Source organism: Patagioenas fasciata, chromosome 3 (genome assembly GCF_037038585.1).
Source record: "Patagioenas fasciata isolate bPatFas1 chromosome 3, bPatFas1.hap1, whole genome shotgun sequence".
In the NCBI taxonomy this organism is placed as follows: Eukaryota; Metazoa; Chordata; class Aves; order Columbiformes; family Columbidae; genus Patagioenas; species Patagioenas fasciata.
Genome location: NC_092522.1, coordinates 17218250 through 17234565, shown reverse-complemented (window position 1 = coordinate 17234565; position 16316 = coordinate 17218250). Strand labels below are relative to the sequence as shown.

Below are 16316 nucleotides of genomic sequence, written 5' to 3'. Positions count from 1 at the left end.
AAAACAAAACAAAACAAAACAAAACAATCCGAACCAAACACACACACACAAAACTTGCAGGAAGCAGGGGTGATTTCATCAAAGATTTTGCACTGCCCTGAGACCCCTAACTGAAGATCGGAGACAGTACGTTTTCCAAAAATAAAAACACAGCTATCTTCAGTTTACTCACTTGAAATCGGTCTGCTGGTACAAGTGTTAATAGGAAAAATTTTTGCTGTCAAACCATTATTAAAAGATCACTACATTAAGAAGGTTGAATGATACTTTATCAATATTATGCACCTCTCTAAGGACAGCAAGCTGGGTTTTGCCACCTGAACCATCTATCAACTCAGCATCTCTTCCACTTGACTCACCATTCCTCTCAGCTCTGCAAATTTCCATGGCCTGTTGGTCTTGGCTGGACAGAAGGCATCTAGTACTACTTTTATGAGACCTTTGACAGCACAAGGAGCTCCCTCCTCCCCTACTGGTGTCTTGTAATTCTTTCTGGCAAATGCCTTGTCACCCATCATTATGCTTAGTGGCATACATTAACACAGAACTTCAGTTTTCAGATAGCAGGAAAAAGCAGTTTTCAGGATGAAATGGGAAGGGCTTGTTTTGGTTTGACTTTCTTAGAACTAGAGATTGCTTCAGTAGTTTAACGGAATTGTTTCCATCCCGCAGTTACTTTGGTTGTCCAGAACGGATTGTTAATCTGCAAGACCTGGTCAGATTAACTCCTTGTTAATCTGCAAGACCTGGTCAGTGAAGTGGTGATCTGAATGAGGAGAGGCAGTGGGGGTTACACCAGTCATGCAGACCTCCAAGGAAGATTTTGGTTAAAAGTATGCATTAATTTTTGCCTCTAACTTTTACTTTTTTGTGTTGAACCAACTAATTCCAAAGGCCTGTGTGCCTTGTCTGTCTTTGAGATCTAGAATGCTACCTGTTCTCACATAAGTGTTGGCAGAAAGCCTTTTTTCTCTTGTTCAGTTTCCACTTCATTATTAGATTAAATGCTAATAGACCATAAGTTTAGCTCAGAATGTGCTATTCATTAAAAGAATCAGAGTCTCCATGGCAGGGAATAATTTTACTACCACTTAATGTTGGAAATATAGCATTGAAAAGAAAAATAGCAGAAAATCCTTATAAAACATCACTGACAAATTTTTTATGGCAGCAAATAAGTGCATGTAGTAGAGTTATAAAGAAGAAATATTAAGTAATATATAATTCAGAGATTTATAAAAATTATTTTATACATTCTTTATTCAATATTTTTATAAACCTGACAAGTAAAACTCCTTGCTGCTCCTGTGCTAAAAAACAACCAAACAAAACACCCAAAATAAAATAAAATAAAAAATTATTAAAAAAAAAAAAAAAGGAAAAAAAAAAGAAAAAAGGGGGGGGGGGGCAGGGCAAAAAAAGCTGAAGGGTTCAGTTTCTGATTGAAGTTTCCAGTGCTGCATGCTCTTCTTTCCTATATATATATATATATATATATATATATATAAAACTGCTTTTTCAGTTTCAAAGTTTCTGTAACAATACGAGGACTGTGTTGCTGCCCACAGAGCCATTTTTAAAGTATGAAATCCCCGTGTGCCTGCTGTCTCCAAAATCACACACAAACTTTGCCCAGAAGGTGACAGACGATACAGTCCAGAGCTATGCCAGGAAGTCTGTGAATGATCTGGATCATCAATAATCAAGTATCGAAGTTTGCTCTCTGACTGTTTTATTTACAAGTATAAGTAGCGCAACAATATCCTGCCTTGAAAACACTCAAGTAATATATATGATTTTACTCCTTATAATTTGTGTGAGTATTCAAGTATATCAATGCCTATTGATTCAAATTCAGACTCTTAGGTCTTGTTCCACTCCCAGGCGCACACTCAGCTCAGTGCTGTCTGTCTATTTGCTACAGCAGCTACTTCAATCCATCTGGGTTCAAAGCTGCAGCCTGGGTGAATCACAAGGAATGTTTCCATCAATGTGATGGAAACAATTTTTGATATGCGATAAGTGACTAGGTAACACATGAAGAGAAGTTCAAAAGATTCCTCCCAGTTTCTGCACTGGTATTTTTTCAGGACTGAGGTCCCAAGCCACACTGTAAAGGTACTGGAACTTTAACACATAGAATCAATTAGTTAATTTACGTCAGAAATGGAATTACTATAATATTTTGAAGACATTCTTCTTCATACCATGTACTATCATATCACCTGTATTTTTCTTTTTGCTTTAAATCGTAAAGCATCCAGAGATATAGCTTTTATTCTTTGCATTATTTCTTTCTTTAATGTATATGTGTGTGTGCAAGTGTGTGTGCATGCAGAATGTGGATATCTATATGCAAATACTCTATGTATTTTCTCCTCAGAAATGTCACTTTGATAAATCTTTCTTGGCATGTGTACTTTTTCTTATCACTGATTAATTTGCTCTTGTGCATTGTTCCTAGTCATCCAGTCAAAAGTATTCACCTGCAAAAGGCTTTGCTGAGAGACAGTCACATATTGTGATCCACAATCAAAGTACACTAGAAAGCCAAATTATATTGCTGTGACATCTGTCCATCCATCTGCTGCAGTTTCCATAATCTACTAAAGCCAATCTACAGATTATACTGATGTTTAACCTTGCTGAAAATCAAGAATAACTTGAAACAGGATAAAAAGCACATGGATATTAAAAAAAAAAAAAAAAAAAATTAAGTACACTGAAGTTAAAATTGAGTTGTGTTCCATGTTTTCTTGTCTGCTGGTTAGCTGACCAAAATTATTTCAAATACTGTATTGTACATTATACATCCACATATGGATGTTAGAACTCCTATTTTGGGGGAAATAGCATGAAATACAAATGATAGTAATAAAAAGTAGCTACATGTTTTTGTTTACTGAAGATACCTTAATCACTTAACTTTAAGTAAAATATACCAGTTATTTAATGTCCAGTAGTATATTCTAATGATTTATCTGCTTTGTGAAACCATATTTTTTGTTGAAATGAACATTTTCCTATTTTATTTAAATTAGGTTGAACAATTATAGTTGTGTTGTTTACATCATCAAATATAAAAGTTTATCAGTTACTGCACATGGGTGAGTGGTTACAATAACTGTGTGGTAGGATGCCATCACGTCTCTTTCAGAGTCCCAAAAGCTATCATCTTATTAATGCATGACCAATGGAGATACGAATATTACTGGAAGGACATCTCCTTTCAGTATGGTTTGCTCTGGAGAGGGAAACCCAAGAGCAGGGACTGATCCTATCCCGTCTGAACTGTCACACATATTTCTGTTGGGACAAGAACCAAATACCATTCTAGAGAAGCCAACACCACCACCATAGTACCACCATTCCCAGTAAGGGAATGCACTGGGACAGTTGACAATAAAGTAGGAGAAATAAAAAAGACAAAGGTTTCTATACAAAATATTACCACCTGTCAAATATATTTATGAGAAACTGCTATGATCAAGCCTGATTTTAAGTTCTTTGCAGATCTGCGTGATTTTTTTTTTAATCTGTAATGCATGTTTCCTAGCTCTCAAGTTGAAAAATGCAAATCCTATTTTTACTTTTACCATATGTAATAGCAGAATTTTGCCACAGGGTGGTACACCAGACATGCTTAACTGAAGGCTTTTGTAATGCATCAGACAGCTTGGTTATGCCCTCTGCCAGCTTCGCTCCAGCAGTAACAGGACAATCTGGAGATCTCATAATAACTGGCCATGAGCCAAAGGCATATATGTTCAAAAAGGCCGAAAAAGAAAAAAAAAAAACACAGAAGAAACTGAGAATCTGCTTGCAAGTGCTAATAATATGATGGTAATAATTCTACAGAAATGCACGTGTCTATTTACATACAACTTAAGCAGTCATCCAGTTTTTATTTTGAAAGAATACATTTTTGCTTAATCTTACTAACTAGAAAAATGAAACAAACTAGATGGGAAGAACTTACATTCATAGTCAACAGATTTCAGCTTGAAGAGAAACAGTACTGTGTCAATTTTGAAATAAAAAAATACAACTACTGTCATTGAAACATTCTTATTCCAATGAGAATAAAAATAAACACCTAAAATATTAACTAAGGGTTTTTTTTATTGTTTTCCTACTTATAATAAAACTTTTTATTAGCATACTTTGCAATTTTAAATAAATTACAGAGTTTTCTTCCTATAAATTCAAGAACTGTCTTCCTTGCCACTATCCACCTTTTCAATTAAATGGAGTTTGTCAACTTTATACTTAACTTTCCTAAGCTAGAGGGATACTCAGTGATTTAAGATAAGCAGAAACTGTTTCCTTGGGTACTACAGTCTTTAAAAAACAAGTTACATAAATATTGATTTCTACACTGATTATTTTGCTTTGACTTATGCCTGAAGTTTTGGCTATGGATTTACATGATACTGTGGAATTCAAAAGTAAATTTGATTACACAGTGGTATTGACATAAATAGGCAAAGAACAAGACCTCAGTTTGGAATTGAAATTGTGACCATTTAGTAATGCAATAATAATTGAAATTACTTTCACAAAGCATTTCAGAACTCAGCAACGCATGATGAGAAACAAAAGAGGACATTTTCTAAGAGACATTTAGCAGCAGTGACTCTGTCATAGTCAACTAATACTTCCTCATGCATCTTAGAAACTCCCCTAAGGTCTTTCCTCTGGAGTTACTGCTTTCCATCTAGAGCAGGGGTTCATCTCACATTAAGTGAAATCGAAGATGCTTTTTCTGCCTCATAAAATATTTCCAAATCACCTTTTAAATCATTGTGCAGGATTCTATAAAGTATAAATGCAGGCATCTCATGGAACCTACCTCTTTCGCATGATTTGCCAAGGTACCCTGTGCCAGAGCAATCACAAACATATCTGTTCCACCCATCCCTGCATACACCATTGTTTTTACAGGGGTTGCTAAGGCAAGGTTTTGCAGTTTCTCTTGAGCATGAGGGTTTTACTCCAGCTGTACTTTGAATTTCAGCCATCTGTCGAATATCTTTGCTTTGACCATCAATAAATAAATCTCTAATGCAGCCGACGTATCCATAATTGAGAAGTGCTGTCCACACCTCTGTTGGGAAGATGAGGCCTGCTTTATTTTCTGGTAAGCCTCCAAGATACAAGTCATCATCCAAGTCAAGAATTTCACTTTCCCCTGGTGCAGTATATGGTGTACGCAATGTGTTCACAGATATGGTCCCTGAGAAAAAAAGACAACAAAATATATGATTTTCAGGATATTTATAAGATTTTGGTACTGTCATTTTACTCATTAATCTACATGTCACATTAGCTCCTACAAGTATCTATAAATGAAAAATAGGTATTCTAATTTTACAGCTACACAATAATAGATATACTTCATTATTTTAATTATGATGTAGTACAAACATCGTCAGGAAGTAAACAGCATAAAAACATTTACACACTATACTGCATGGTCACAATATATATATTTAAAAAAAGGGCCAAAATCACCTTACCAATCTTGTAGGGTTAGGGGTGATGCATTTCAGAGTTATTTTCACAAATATCCTGCTTGTGCAACAACAGCAACAACAAATCTCTTCACTACCTCATATGTATTTCAAAGCATTAAGGTTGAGGTTGCATTGATAGGTTGCAACCTGGGCGGTAAATCTGCGTCTTTGGTTTGGATCCAAAGACACAGTATTTTAAGAGACTCACCCACTTTTAGTGGGCTTGGATAAGACTTTTTTCTTTAAGTGCAGGAGGAAAATACTCTCATCAGCTGCCAGGCAGGCAATTATTGAGAAGATAGTGATGTGCTCCTAGAGGGAAAAATCAATGCCTCTGACACTTACCTCAAAATGTGTACATGTTACAAAGAGATGGAGAGGTCATATATAGAACCTCAGAAAATCAGAAGTATCTTTTCTATTTAAGTTTAAAAAGTAAACAAACAAAATTAAGCCTAAAATAAAGTTCTGCTTCTATGAAGTGTCTAAACAAATTGTAATCAACTGTAAAGATCCTCTTTTTTGTACTGTTTCAAAGTAATGAGGTATCAAGTTTTTTACAATTTAAACATGTAGAAAGCCAAATTTAGTACATGAAGTCACAGAGTATACTTATGTTAACCCAATTTAATTTTATTTACTAAGTAGAATCATAGAATCATTTAGGTTGGAAGAGATCCTCAAGATCATTGAGTCCAACCATTAAACAGAGTAAAAAAAAAAAAAAAATTAAAAAAAGTTAATCAAAAAGTAAAACAATTAAAATAACTTTTAAAAGAATCTTCATGTAGATCTTCACAGAAGTGACTCTTTACCATGCTCTATGGGTGCAAAAGCAAGCAAAATATAAATCAAAACATTATATAGGTCACCAGATTATTATAATGTACCAGCCACATTATTCAACACTTATCCACTCAACACACTATTAAAAGTGTATTATGACACTGAAGAAACACATTTACCAGAATGTATTTATCATATATATATACATATATATATATACACCTAAACCTAACATGATTCATTATTTCCACTGTCAGCATGACACAGATCTCTGAAGATAACAGCGATTACCAAAAAAACTTCCACTGTCCTGGGAGTGGTGCATGAGAATAATAAATTCGGAACTTTTATAGCATAAATACTGAAATGTGAGTTTTAAGTAAGGAAAGGCAGGTCCGAAAAAGATCATTCTTTTACTTGGATATATCCTAAAATTCAGGCTTGTCTTTAAGCAATGAAGAGGAGTCCTGTGGGAGCTACATATTTTGTTTGTTCTTTTGCTGGTTCAATAGGTTAACTTCAACTAGTAAAAGCTCTTTGGGATAGACATCTCAGGAGATTCAACCCCCATGTGACACTTGAGGCGTATGGATTTTAGAAGAGCTGGATACTACTAAAACTATAGTCTCAGTACTATCAGAAGAGATCTAAAAGGATAAAACAAAGGTTTGCATAGCTGCCTTTGTGCATCTTTATTAGCATGTCCGAAGAACGTTTGAGAATGTGGTCAGTTTTCTCTTGTGTATATTATCAGAAATGTTTTCTGTCTCAGCTGAATAATCACATAGATGTAAAGCGAACTTCCAGTCTTAGCTGTAAGAAATAGGCAAGTCGAACCAACATCCTTTTCCTTCCTAACCTCCACCTGTTTAAAACTGATAAGACTATTAAATTTTGCTAACTCTAAATATTTGTATTGCCGCTCAGATTCTTGAAGCAAAACTTAGCCATCATATGGAACACTTGTTGTAGATTTGACCTTAGGCATACAAGCATAAACATTTTGAGCTTTGATTTCATTAGTCAGCTGTCTCAAACAAGGACACCTCTGAATAACCTCTTAAACCAAAACAGCTAACTTTGGTGAGAGCATCCTAGGTATCAAGAAGGACTGCTGACAGACAATAGATAATTTCTCATTCTAAAAAAAAGAGAGAGAAAAATTCTGTAAATATAAATCATATTCGTGCTCACGGTATTTCTTGCTGCTATTATTACTTGCTCTACAGGCTAATTTAGGACCAAATGCTTTAAACCTGTGTTCAGGCAGCACTTGTAACAACATACATTAACTCCGCTTCAGCCTCCAACCTCAAGCTCATGCATTTGCAGTGCTGTTTTCTGCTGGACAAAGACACTTGTGTGTTCAAGCTATCCATGATGCTAGAAGACATCTAGGGCTCCATTTCTACTGAAAAATAAACCAACTAATTCTTGATGACTTTCAGTGCACAGGAAGAAACAGGTAAACCTCAGCCAGTATAGCTATGACATTAATATGCTTGTTCAAAACTAAGTTTTACTAGCACAGAAGGCTGAGAAAGGTGAATGATAAAGGAAACAGTAGATCACCACATAAAATACCCCTTTGGAGAACCCCTCTGAAATCTTAGCGTGAATGGCAGTTTAGTCAAAAAACACACGTAAGGTTTTTCTTTAGTATGGTAAGCAGTTTAACAAAATTTTAATCAATACTCAAGTCTCAAAAAACAGTTATTAAAGCTAACTGTATTGTGTTACAAGAAACATTGTGAGGAAATACCTTTACAGTTGTTTCATGATCATGTGTGGGGCTTTTTTGTTTGGTTGGTCGGTTTTTTGGTTTGTTTTTGTTGTTGTTGTTGGTTGTTTTTTTTTTTTTAGTTTGTATCTGAGTTTCATTTCCCCCAACCCCCAATTCCTTTGCTGCAGAGTTGGCAGTACTGCTAAGAGTAGAACAGACAAACATTTCCCTTAGGTATGAGTTAATGAGCCTCTCCAATCATATTCATTATCTCAGCAATTTACTTTTTCATAAGTCTGTGTATAAGAAACAAAGACAAATTTCTTAATCTTGTCTCAGTTCTGATCAGTAAAATTTGAAGACTGTAACTATAGCTACTACAGCTATTCTGATCTTTTCCTTACCTTATCTGGCCTATTTAGTTGCTTTTTGTGCATGCGAAACACATTTGCTTATTAAGAAATAGTGAAAAATCAGAGTAAGGTATTCTAAATACACTTCACATCTTGTGCGCTAAAGCCTAATATTACAGCTGTGATGAGAACTGTGACCAGAGCATACAGCCCATTACAAGACACATGTGAAGCAGCTATAAAGCTACTGTCCTTTGCAAGAATTCAGAATAACCATGAATACTGGAAGGGAACTCAGCTCACATGGAGGACACAGCAGTTTCTACCAGGTTGATGTCTTCTGCTGTATACCTAGCAAAAGAAACAGACAGCTCAAAGTGCTTGTTCCCTTCCCTCTGCTGCATACCTAGCAAGAAAGATGGACCAATGGAGAAAGTATGAAATCTTTACTTAACACTAGGAAATAGGGTCTCAGGAGTTCCTTTTCATCAGAGATCATCTTTTTAGGGAAGGAAGCACTCAAAGTAGGTCTTACAAGCAGCATGATGGGGTTCTAGGGTGAAAAACATCTACAAAAAAGTTCCTTCAGCAAAAGGAAATTAAAGGGTACCCTCTCTTCCCTCTTTCTTGTACCTCCCAAAATCTGAGGGGATCAGCAGATATACTAGTGAATAGGGCCTGGATAAGCACAATTTTAAAATGTGTTCTCATTCCTTACATCTCCCCCACTGCAGTCTTAGATGGGCAATGGCACCGTCAGTAGTTTAGAGTGGCTGCTCCCTGTGACTGAGAGTCTGGAAGAGACTAAAGGATGAAAAATAAATCGAGTACTTGCTGATCCAGCTAATATGACAGTCAAGGAAATTAGCAAAGCTCCTTGAGAAATGTCATGGCTTTCTATTATCGCAGGGAACCACTATGCATTGGATTTGAAGGCGAAGAGTAAAAGGTTGCAAGACATCAAACTTCACTTAAAAAAAAAAAAAAAAAGATTATTTGAGCTATTTATTCATTAACAGTAGAATCTCTTCCTTTATAGTTGATTGGTTGGGAAGTATTTTGTCAGCATCAATAAGAAAATCTCAGAAAATACTTTTTTTTTTTTTTTAAATAGAAGGTATATTTATTCTCTTATAGAAAAATTCCGAAGGCAAGCAAGTGAAAAACCATCATATTCATATGATTTCCAGTATGTCTGGTTTTGGGTAGAGAAAATAAATGAAAAAGCTTCTTGGAATAGTAAAGTGGGTTTTATTATTCATAGAAAAAAACATAATAGACCAACATGCATTAATCATGAGGAAATAATCTAAACATAACACATCTGATTGGAACAGGAAGTACCAAAGAAAACAGGAACATACAGTTCATTGTTAATTGTTAGGCAATCATTTTACTTGGTTAGATCTGACAGTCTAAGATACTACTCAGCCAATATTCTCATTAAGAAAAATAACAGCATTACCACTATTATTGGTACTTCTCCAACTGTAAATTATTACAGTATCTATTAAAATCACAGAAAATATTTGATGTCTGTTTCAGATTTCAGCTAAAAATTCAGTTTGTAAATTCATATGCCTATGTATTTATTAATTATTCCTGGTAAGAGTTCAATGTTTTAGGGAGAATAGCTACTATGGTCAGTTTTCAAGAGTGACAGAGTAAATAAAGTTCACTCATCTTGATCACAGGCGATTCATCAGCTGGACTAATTTTTCTTTTACATATATATTTTACTATTTAGAATTCTACTTAGAAATAATATGTGTTGCTTCCTAAAAAATCAAACTCTCTACAATCAGAATGTGAAGCCATACAGCCCAGGAATCAAATCATTATTTTTCATAATCCTAGTGTGGACTGATCAATTGAATTTGGTCTGATTTTCAGCATGGATTTGACTGAAATCTTCAATGTAAACATAAATCTGATTTGTGAGTAGTAAGAAAGTAAATCATAAAACAATAACTTTTGGGGATGAAGTTTCAGAAAGAAATTATAAATATAAGTCATGGAAAAGGAGTCACCAGAAGGAATTTGGGAAATTCCCACAAAATTGAGGAAGAGAGATTACATTTTTCAACACTCAATTTCATAGTGTACATAAACTTCAGACTGAATACTGATATTAATCAGAAAATTATTCAATGGACTAAATTACAGACTCACTACAATTCCCCCACTCTCATCCCCAAATTCTGGCATAAACTACGTTTAATTAATGGATATTGATTATTTGCTGTAGTGAGGATATATACTCAAGATCAGATGCAGCTGAAACACAAGGACAGTTTCACTACTCACATGCATTGCATGTTGTGATGGATTTCAGTAGTATTAGGAAGAGTATATGAATTCTTTATTTTTACCCTTTTCAGGGAGATCATTTGTCAAGTAAACTACTATAGAATACGAATCATACTGACAGAATGTGGCAAGTCACTTATTTTCATTTCTGCTGATATGTGTTGTTAGCCATTCATTAGCATGTATTTAATTATGCCAAGATCTGCTGACATGATTGGAAGGTCCACGCAGTTTCTCTGGGCCAAATATTCCCTATGTTGGAGATTACTTTCAGCAATTCTTTTTTGCCTTATTCTTACTCTTGAAACTTGCTACTTCAGCTACTTAGTGTAAGCAAGCACAGAGGGAGATAACTGTTTGTTTTTGAAGTACACAGCACACTTACTTGCAAGATTAAGTACCTGATTACCCAATAAATTTTAACATAAGTTACTTTACAAATCACTGTATTCTGCCACCTGACAGTAATGACTTCTTCTATTTCCCTTATTTTTGAGATGATACACAACCCTAATGGTGGCAGCACAATATATATCCAGTATTCTCTCAGATACAACATGAAAAACCATAATGAATATTAAGAAATGAAGCTTACCTGACCGTCCATCCCGTTGAAAATCCACATGGTACCATTCGCCATCATTCACCTTCTTCTGCAAGGCTTTTATTTTTATAGTACCTGATCCCATGTCTAACAGCAGGTAGAGGTGGCCGTCAAGCATCTCAATTGCAAAAAAGTCAACCTTCACCATCTGTGGATGTTTGGCATCCTTTTGGTGCCTTGGTTTTCCATGACTGAAAAGAATCAGGCCATTTGGCTCAGTGGTACGAAAGTCAAATGATATTGAGCCTGTTTTCTTGGCATTCCACTTTGGCAAAGAGATGAAAGACTCTGGTGTTTCAAATGTGATTGGATCTAAGGTTGCAACATTCTCACATTTAAATGCTACAACCCCATGAATCTTCATTTTAGGATCTCCTTGCTTGGCAAGTCGAGATAGCTCCAATCTGACATCGTTATTTTTATATACAACCTGCAGGCAAAGCAGAGAAGTTACTAAAAGGAACTTAACTATTTTAACTAAACAAATATATCCCTGAATAGTCATGTTATTTAAAGGATAATAATTATGGTATATAGATATGGCAATTTACATACACACAAAATTAAATCACTATTCCCATTGACTAGTGATTTAATAATAGTTTTCATTAAACCAAAGTTGCTCCAAAAATATCCCTCGAGTTAATTCAAACAATCTGAAAGAGTATGCACATACTTTATACTATCAGTTGCACATTAGTTTGTGTGGCCTTGATTGCTTAAAAGCCCTCTTTGTACAGCCATTCTGCTATGTTAGAGAAGTATTAGAGTCCTTCTTCCTCTAAACCCTTTGTCACTGTCTTAACTTTTCCATTCCTGTACAGAAAATTTACCAAGGTCAGATACTTTATAATTCAACATCTTTTTAGTTTGTCCTTGGGGCTGACGGATAAGAGCATCCACGGTATTCATGAAGCTACAAGATAGGGAAACTAGTATCGTACAGATCAAAACAGATGAAAAGAAGACAATCTTTGAGCCAGTACAGCCGGACAAAAAAATAAAACCACTTACATATTTTCCCTTACTGAAGACTTTTCTGATAAAAATGAAAGACAATATTAGTTTTAAATCAAATTGACCTCCACAGCAAATATTCTTGCTTCAATTCACATATTTACTCGGCTCAGAGAAGTCTGTCATGATAGAACCATTTGCCAGGGTTCTAGTCTTTACTGGTATATTCAGAAATGGATGTTATTCCTGTGTTGTCCAGGATACACAGACCATTTAAATGAAGCTCCCCAATAGCAAAGATGTGCATGAGTATTTTGCCAATATTTTTACTTATTCAATAAATGATATACTCAAGCTAAAATACCACAGCAGGTCTCATTATGAAGACATGGTGACAGAAGCTAAAATCTTCTCTAAGGTTAAGCCTACATTAGAAAGCAATTTGGAGCAAAAGCAACAGTTCAGCAAATCAAAACACTTTGTGCTAAGGCTTCTTTATCTACAGATTCCATATCATTCAGGACTAGATCATGGCTGGCCCCTGACACAGTGTTGCTGCTGTTGACACACTGTAGTCTGCACCTGTTCAGGGGACCAGTCACTGGTTTAGATCTTAGATCTTTAATGGAGGTTGGAAAGTCCTTCAGGAATACTTAGGGTAGAGCTTCTGGATTAATTTCCTCTGAAGCCTTGTTTGAACACAGGTGAGCCCCACTCTGCAAACTGATCTGGCACACAGTAAGTGGAAGAGACAGGAGATGTACTGCAGAACCGTGCTACTGTGAGAAATCAAAATACTAGCATACGCAATCTAAGATGGCATACCCCACAAGTGAGAGTTGCTAGTGAAAAACGGTGCTTAAAGATCACAGAATACTAAAGAGATAATTGATCAACAAATTTTACTGTAAGAATTGTGTTCTTTCAAATAGTATCATTATCCATGCACCTAATTTCATCATGAGCCACGGCAGAATTATTCTACTACATTAAAAATGTGTTACAAAGCCAACAAAAGGCCTACTTCTCCATTTTATGTCAGAATTTGGTACAAATGCTGCTGTTCCCACTGGATCTGTGTCTCTACTGACAACAAATAAACCTCACTGTGTATTCTTTGCAGCAGAAAGGCCACAGAGAGGCAGATAACATGTTGCCTTCTTTAAGTGAAGACATTGGAAGCGACTAGAATTGGACTAACTCATAGTCTTAGAGAATAAGGATCCATATTTTTATTTATCAAATACTTCTGTAACATCTCAGAGTTCGTAGATTACAGAAAGGAATTTAGAAGAACACTGGAGAATTGGCACGTGCAAGTCATCTCCCATGGGGTGACTTTCTGTCTTTAGAGTAAAGAGATCAAGAAGGAAAAGAATGCAGCAAGAAGATGATGGTAAAGCAGTGGATGTGTTCTATCTTGACTTCAGTATAGCATTCGACACCATCTCCCACAGCATCCTTACTGCTAAACTGAGGAAGTGTGGTCTCGACGATCAGGTAGTGAGATGGACTGTGAAGTGGCTGAAGGAGAGAAGCCAGAGAGTTGTGGTCAATGGGGCAGAATCTAGTTGGAGGCCTGTATCTAGTGGAGTCCCTCAAGGGATGAGGGAATACATTGCAATGTCAGCAAGTTTGCTGATGACAGAAAAACTAGGAGGAGTGGCTGACACACCAGAAGGCTGTGCTGCCATCCAGCGAGACCTGGACAGGCTGGAGAGTTGGGTGGGGAAAAATTTAATGAAATATAACAGGGGCAAGTTACAGTCTTGCATCTGGGCAGGAACAATGCCAGGTTCCAGTGTAAGTTGGGGAACAATCTGTTAGAGAGCAGTGTAGGAGAAAGGGACTTGGGGTTCCTGGGGAACAGCAGGATGACCATGAACCAGCACTGTGCCCTTGTGGCCAGGAAGGCCAATGGCATCCTGGGGTGTATTAGAAGGGGGGTGGTCAGTAGGTCGAGAGAGGTTGTCCTTGCCCTCTACTCTGCCCTGGTGAGACCACATCTGGAATATTGTGTCCAGTTCTAGGCCCCTCAGTTCAAGAAGGACAGAGAACTGCTGGAGAGAGTTCAGCGCCGAGCAATGAAGATGATTAAGGGAGTGGAGCACCTCCCTTATGAGGAAAGGCTGAAGGAGCTGGGTCTCTTTAGCTTGAAGAAGAGGAGACTGAAGGGTGACCTCATTAATGATGAATATGTAAAGGGTGAGTATCACGAGGATGGAGCCAGGCTCTTCTTGGTGACAACCAATGATAGGACAAGGGGCAATGGGTACAAACTGAAACACAAGAGGTTCCACTTAAATTTGAGAAGAAACAACTTCTCAGTGAGGGTGACAGAGCACTGGAACAGGCTGCCCAGGGAGGTTGTGGAGTTTCCTTCTCTGGAGACATTTAAAACCCGCCTGGACGCCTTTCTGTGCAGCCTCATCTGGGTGTTCCTGCTCCAGTAGGGGGATTGGACCAGATCATCCTTCAAGGTCCCTTCCAATCCCAAACATTCTGGAATTCTGTGAAGCCAGTAGCCTAGCAGGCAATATTGGAGATATTTGTTCTCGTGAGACATCAGCCACTTTCTCTGACAAGGGGAATTTTGGATAGCTTCCATTTCATTTGAAGGAGTTACAGGGGGCAACCTTTCTAGAATAGACTGGAAAGCATTAAACAGGGACTAAAGGATACGGCAAATAAAGGAACAAATGGGCTCTTATTAGAATTAAATCATGCTGTTGACAATGAAAGTAATTAAGGTAACAAAGAACGTAAGGAGAAAACATTCTTTAATTGCCTGCTGAACAAAGGTAGATACTAGGACAACACAAATCAATGTACAAAGATAATCTCTTGTTTATGGACAAATTCAAACTGTCTGATATCAATGAAACCTGGTTGATTTAATAATAAAATCAGTAGTTAATAGCTATGTTAGAAAAACTGAGTAGACAAAGGGAGAGGTAACCTTTCTTCGATGTCTAAACCAGCTCTACTAAAGTCATTTGCCAGCTCAGATACAACAATTTTTAATAAATATGGTTCAAGGACCTGATGGAAAAAATGCAAACGGGAATACTGGCAATAGTTTTCTCAATAACTTGTCACCAGCTCTTTACGTAGCTTAATATATAACATATACGGGAAACACTGCTAAAGCACTTTAGTAAGAGCGGTAAATATTGGGAATTTATGCCACCAATATTAAACCATTCACAGAATCACTAATATTGCATATGACAAATTCTTATTTCCGTATCACACAGCTGAAACTTCGTAGTTACTGAGATGTGAATGACTGCATCTTATCACATTCATTTGTAGAAACAGAATAAAGTCTACATCTGTTTTTTAGAATGTTTATGCTCTAAGATTTAGGATGTTTATATTCTTTTACTCTTTCAAAACTGAAAATTTGGAGCTGAATAATCATGGATAATTAGTATTAAAACAGAAATACACAAACTATAACTGAAAACCATAATTGAAAAGAACTGTAAACTATTAATGGAACACAGTTGGCATTTGGACGCCCATTTCCTGGTGTTATGCTGAGATTCTTAGCCCTCTCCTCGTCTCTCGGTCCATGAAAGATGTATTCAGACATCAGTGAAGCACAGCAAAAAAGGAGAAAACTAGTATGCTCACAAAAAAACCAGTAGTCATTAAACTTCAGGATAAGAACTGAACAGTTATGAATAATTCCAAGACTAGTATCTGCTTTATAACTCATGGAAGTATATGCTTCAGAATCTATAGCCTCTAGGGTACAAATAAATTCAATTTGTAAATTTACTCATTCATTATTTTCCAGAGATTCTGCTTTTTATTTGTTTTTCCTTTCTGGGTACAAAAGTACAAACATGCTTTTAATAGGGCTTATATTGTCCACTGCTATTTCCATTTAAAGCACCCTACATATTGTTTCTTAATGTTAACACAATGCACCCTCCCTCAAACAGAGACATGGGTCCACAGTTAGTCAAGTGAAGGTACTTTGCAATGAAGAAATATTTCAGTCACATTCACCTTTACTCCTACACACCCTACCAGTCAGTATCCTTGCACTGCTGTGT

The 16316-nt window shown here is 36.4% G+C and overlaps 1 protein-coding gene across 32 annotated transcripts in view; it reads right to left on the bottom strand.

The window, feature by feature from the left end:
• NRXN1 (neurexin 1) overlaps positions 1 to 16316 on the bottom strand; it is a 731497-nt gene that overhangs the window by 419973 nt on the left and 295208 nt on the right. For all 32 annotated transcript variants that reach the window (XM_071805868.1, XM_071805870.1, XM_071805881.1 and 29 more), the window contains 2 exons: positions 11284 to 11722; positions 4853 to 5236 (listed from right to left, as the gene is read on the bottom strand). In XM_071805868.1, the coding sequence (XP_071661969.1) occupies positions 4853 to 5236; positions 11284 to 11722 (823 nt within the window). The remainder of the gene's footprint in view (positions 1 to 4852; positions 5237 to 11283; positions 11723 to 16316) is intronic.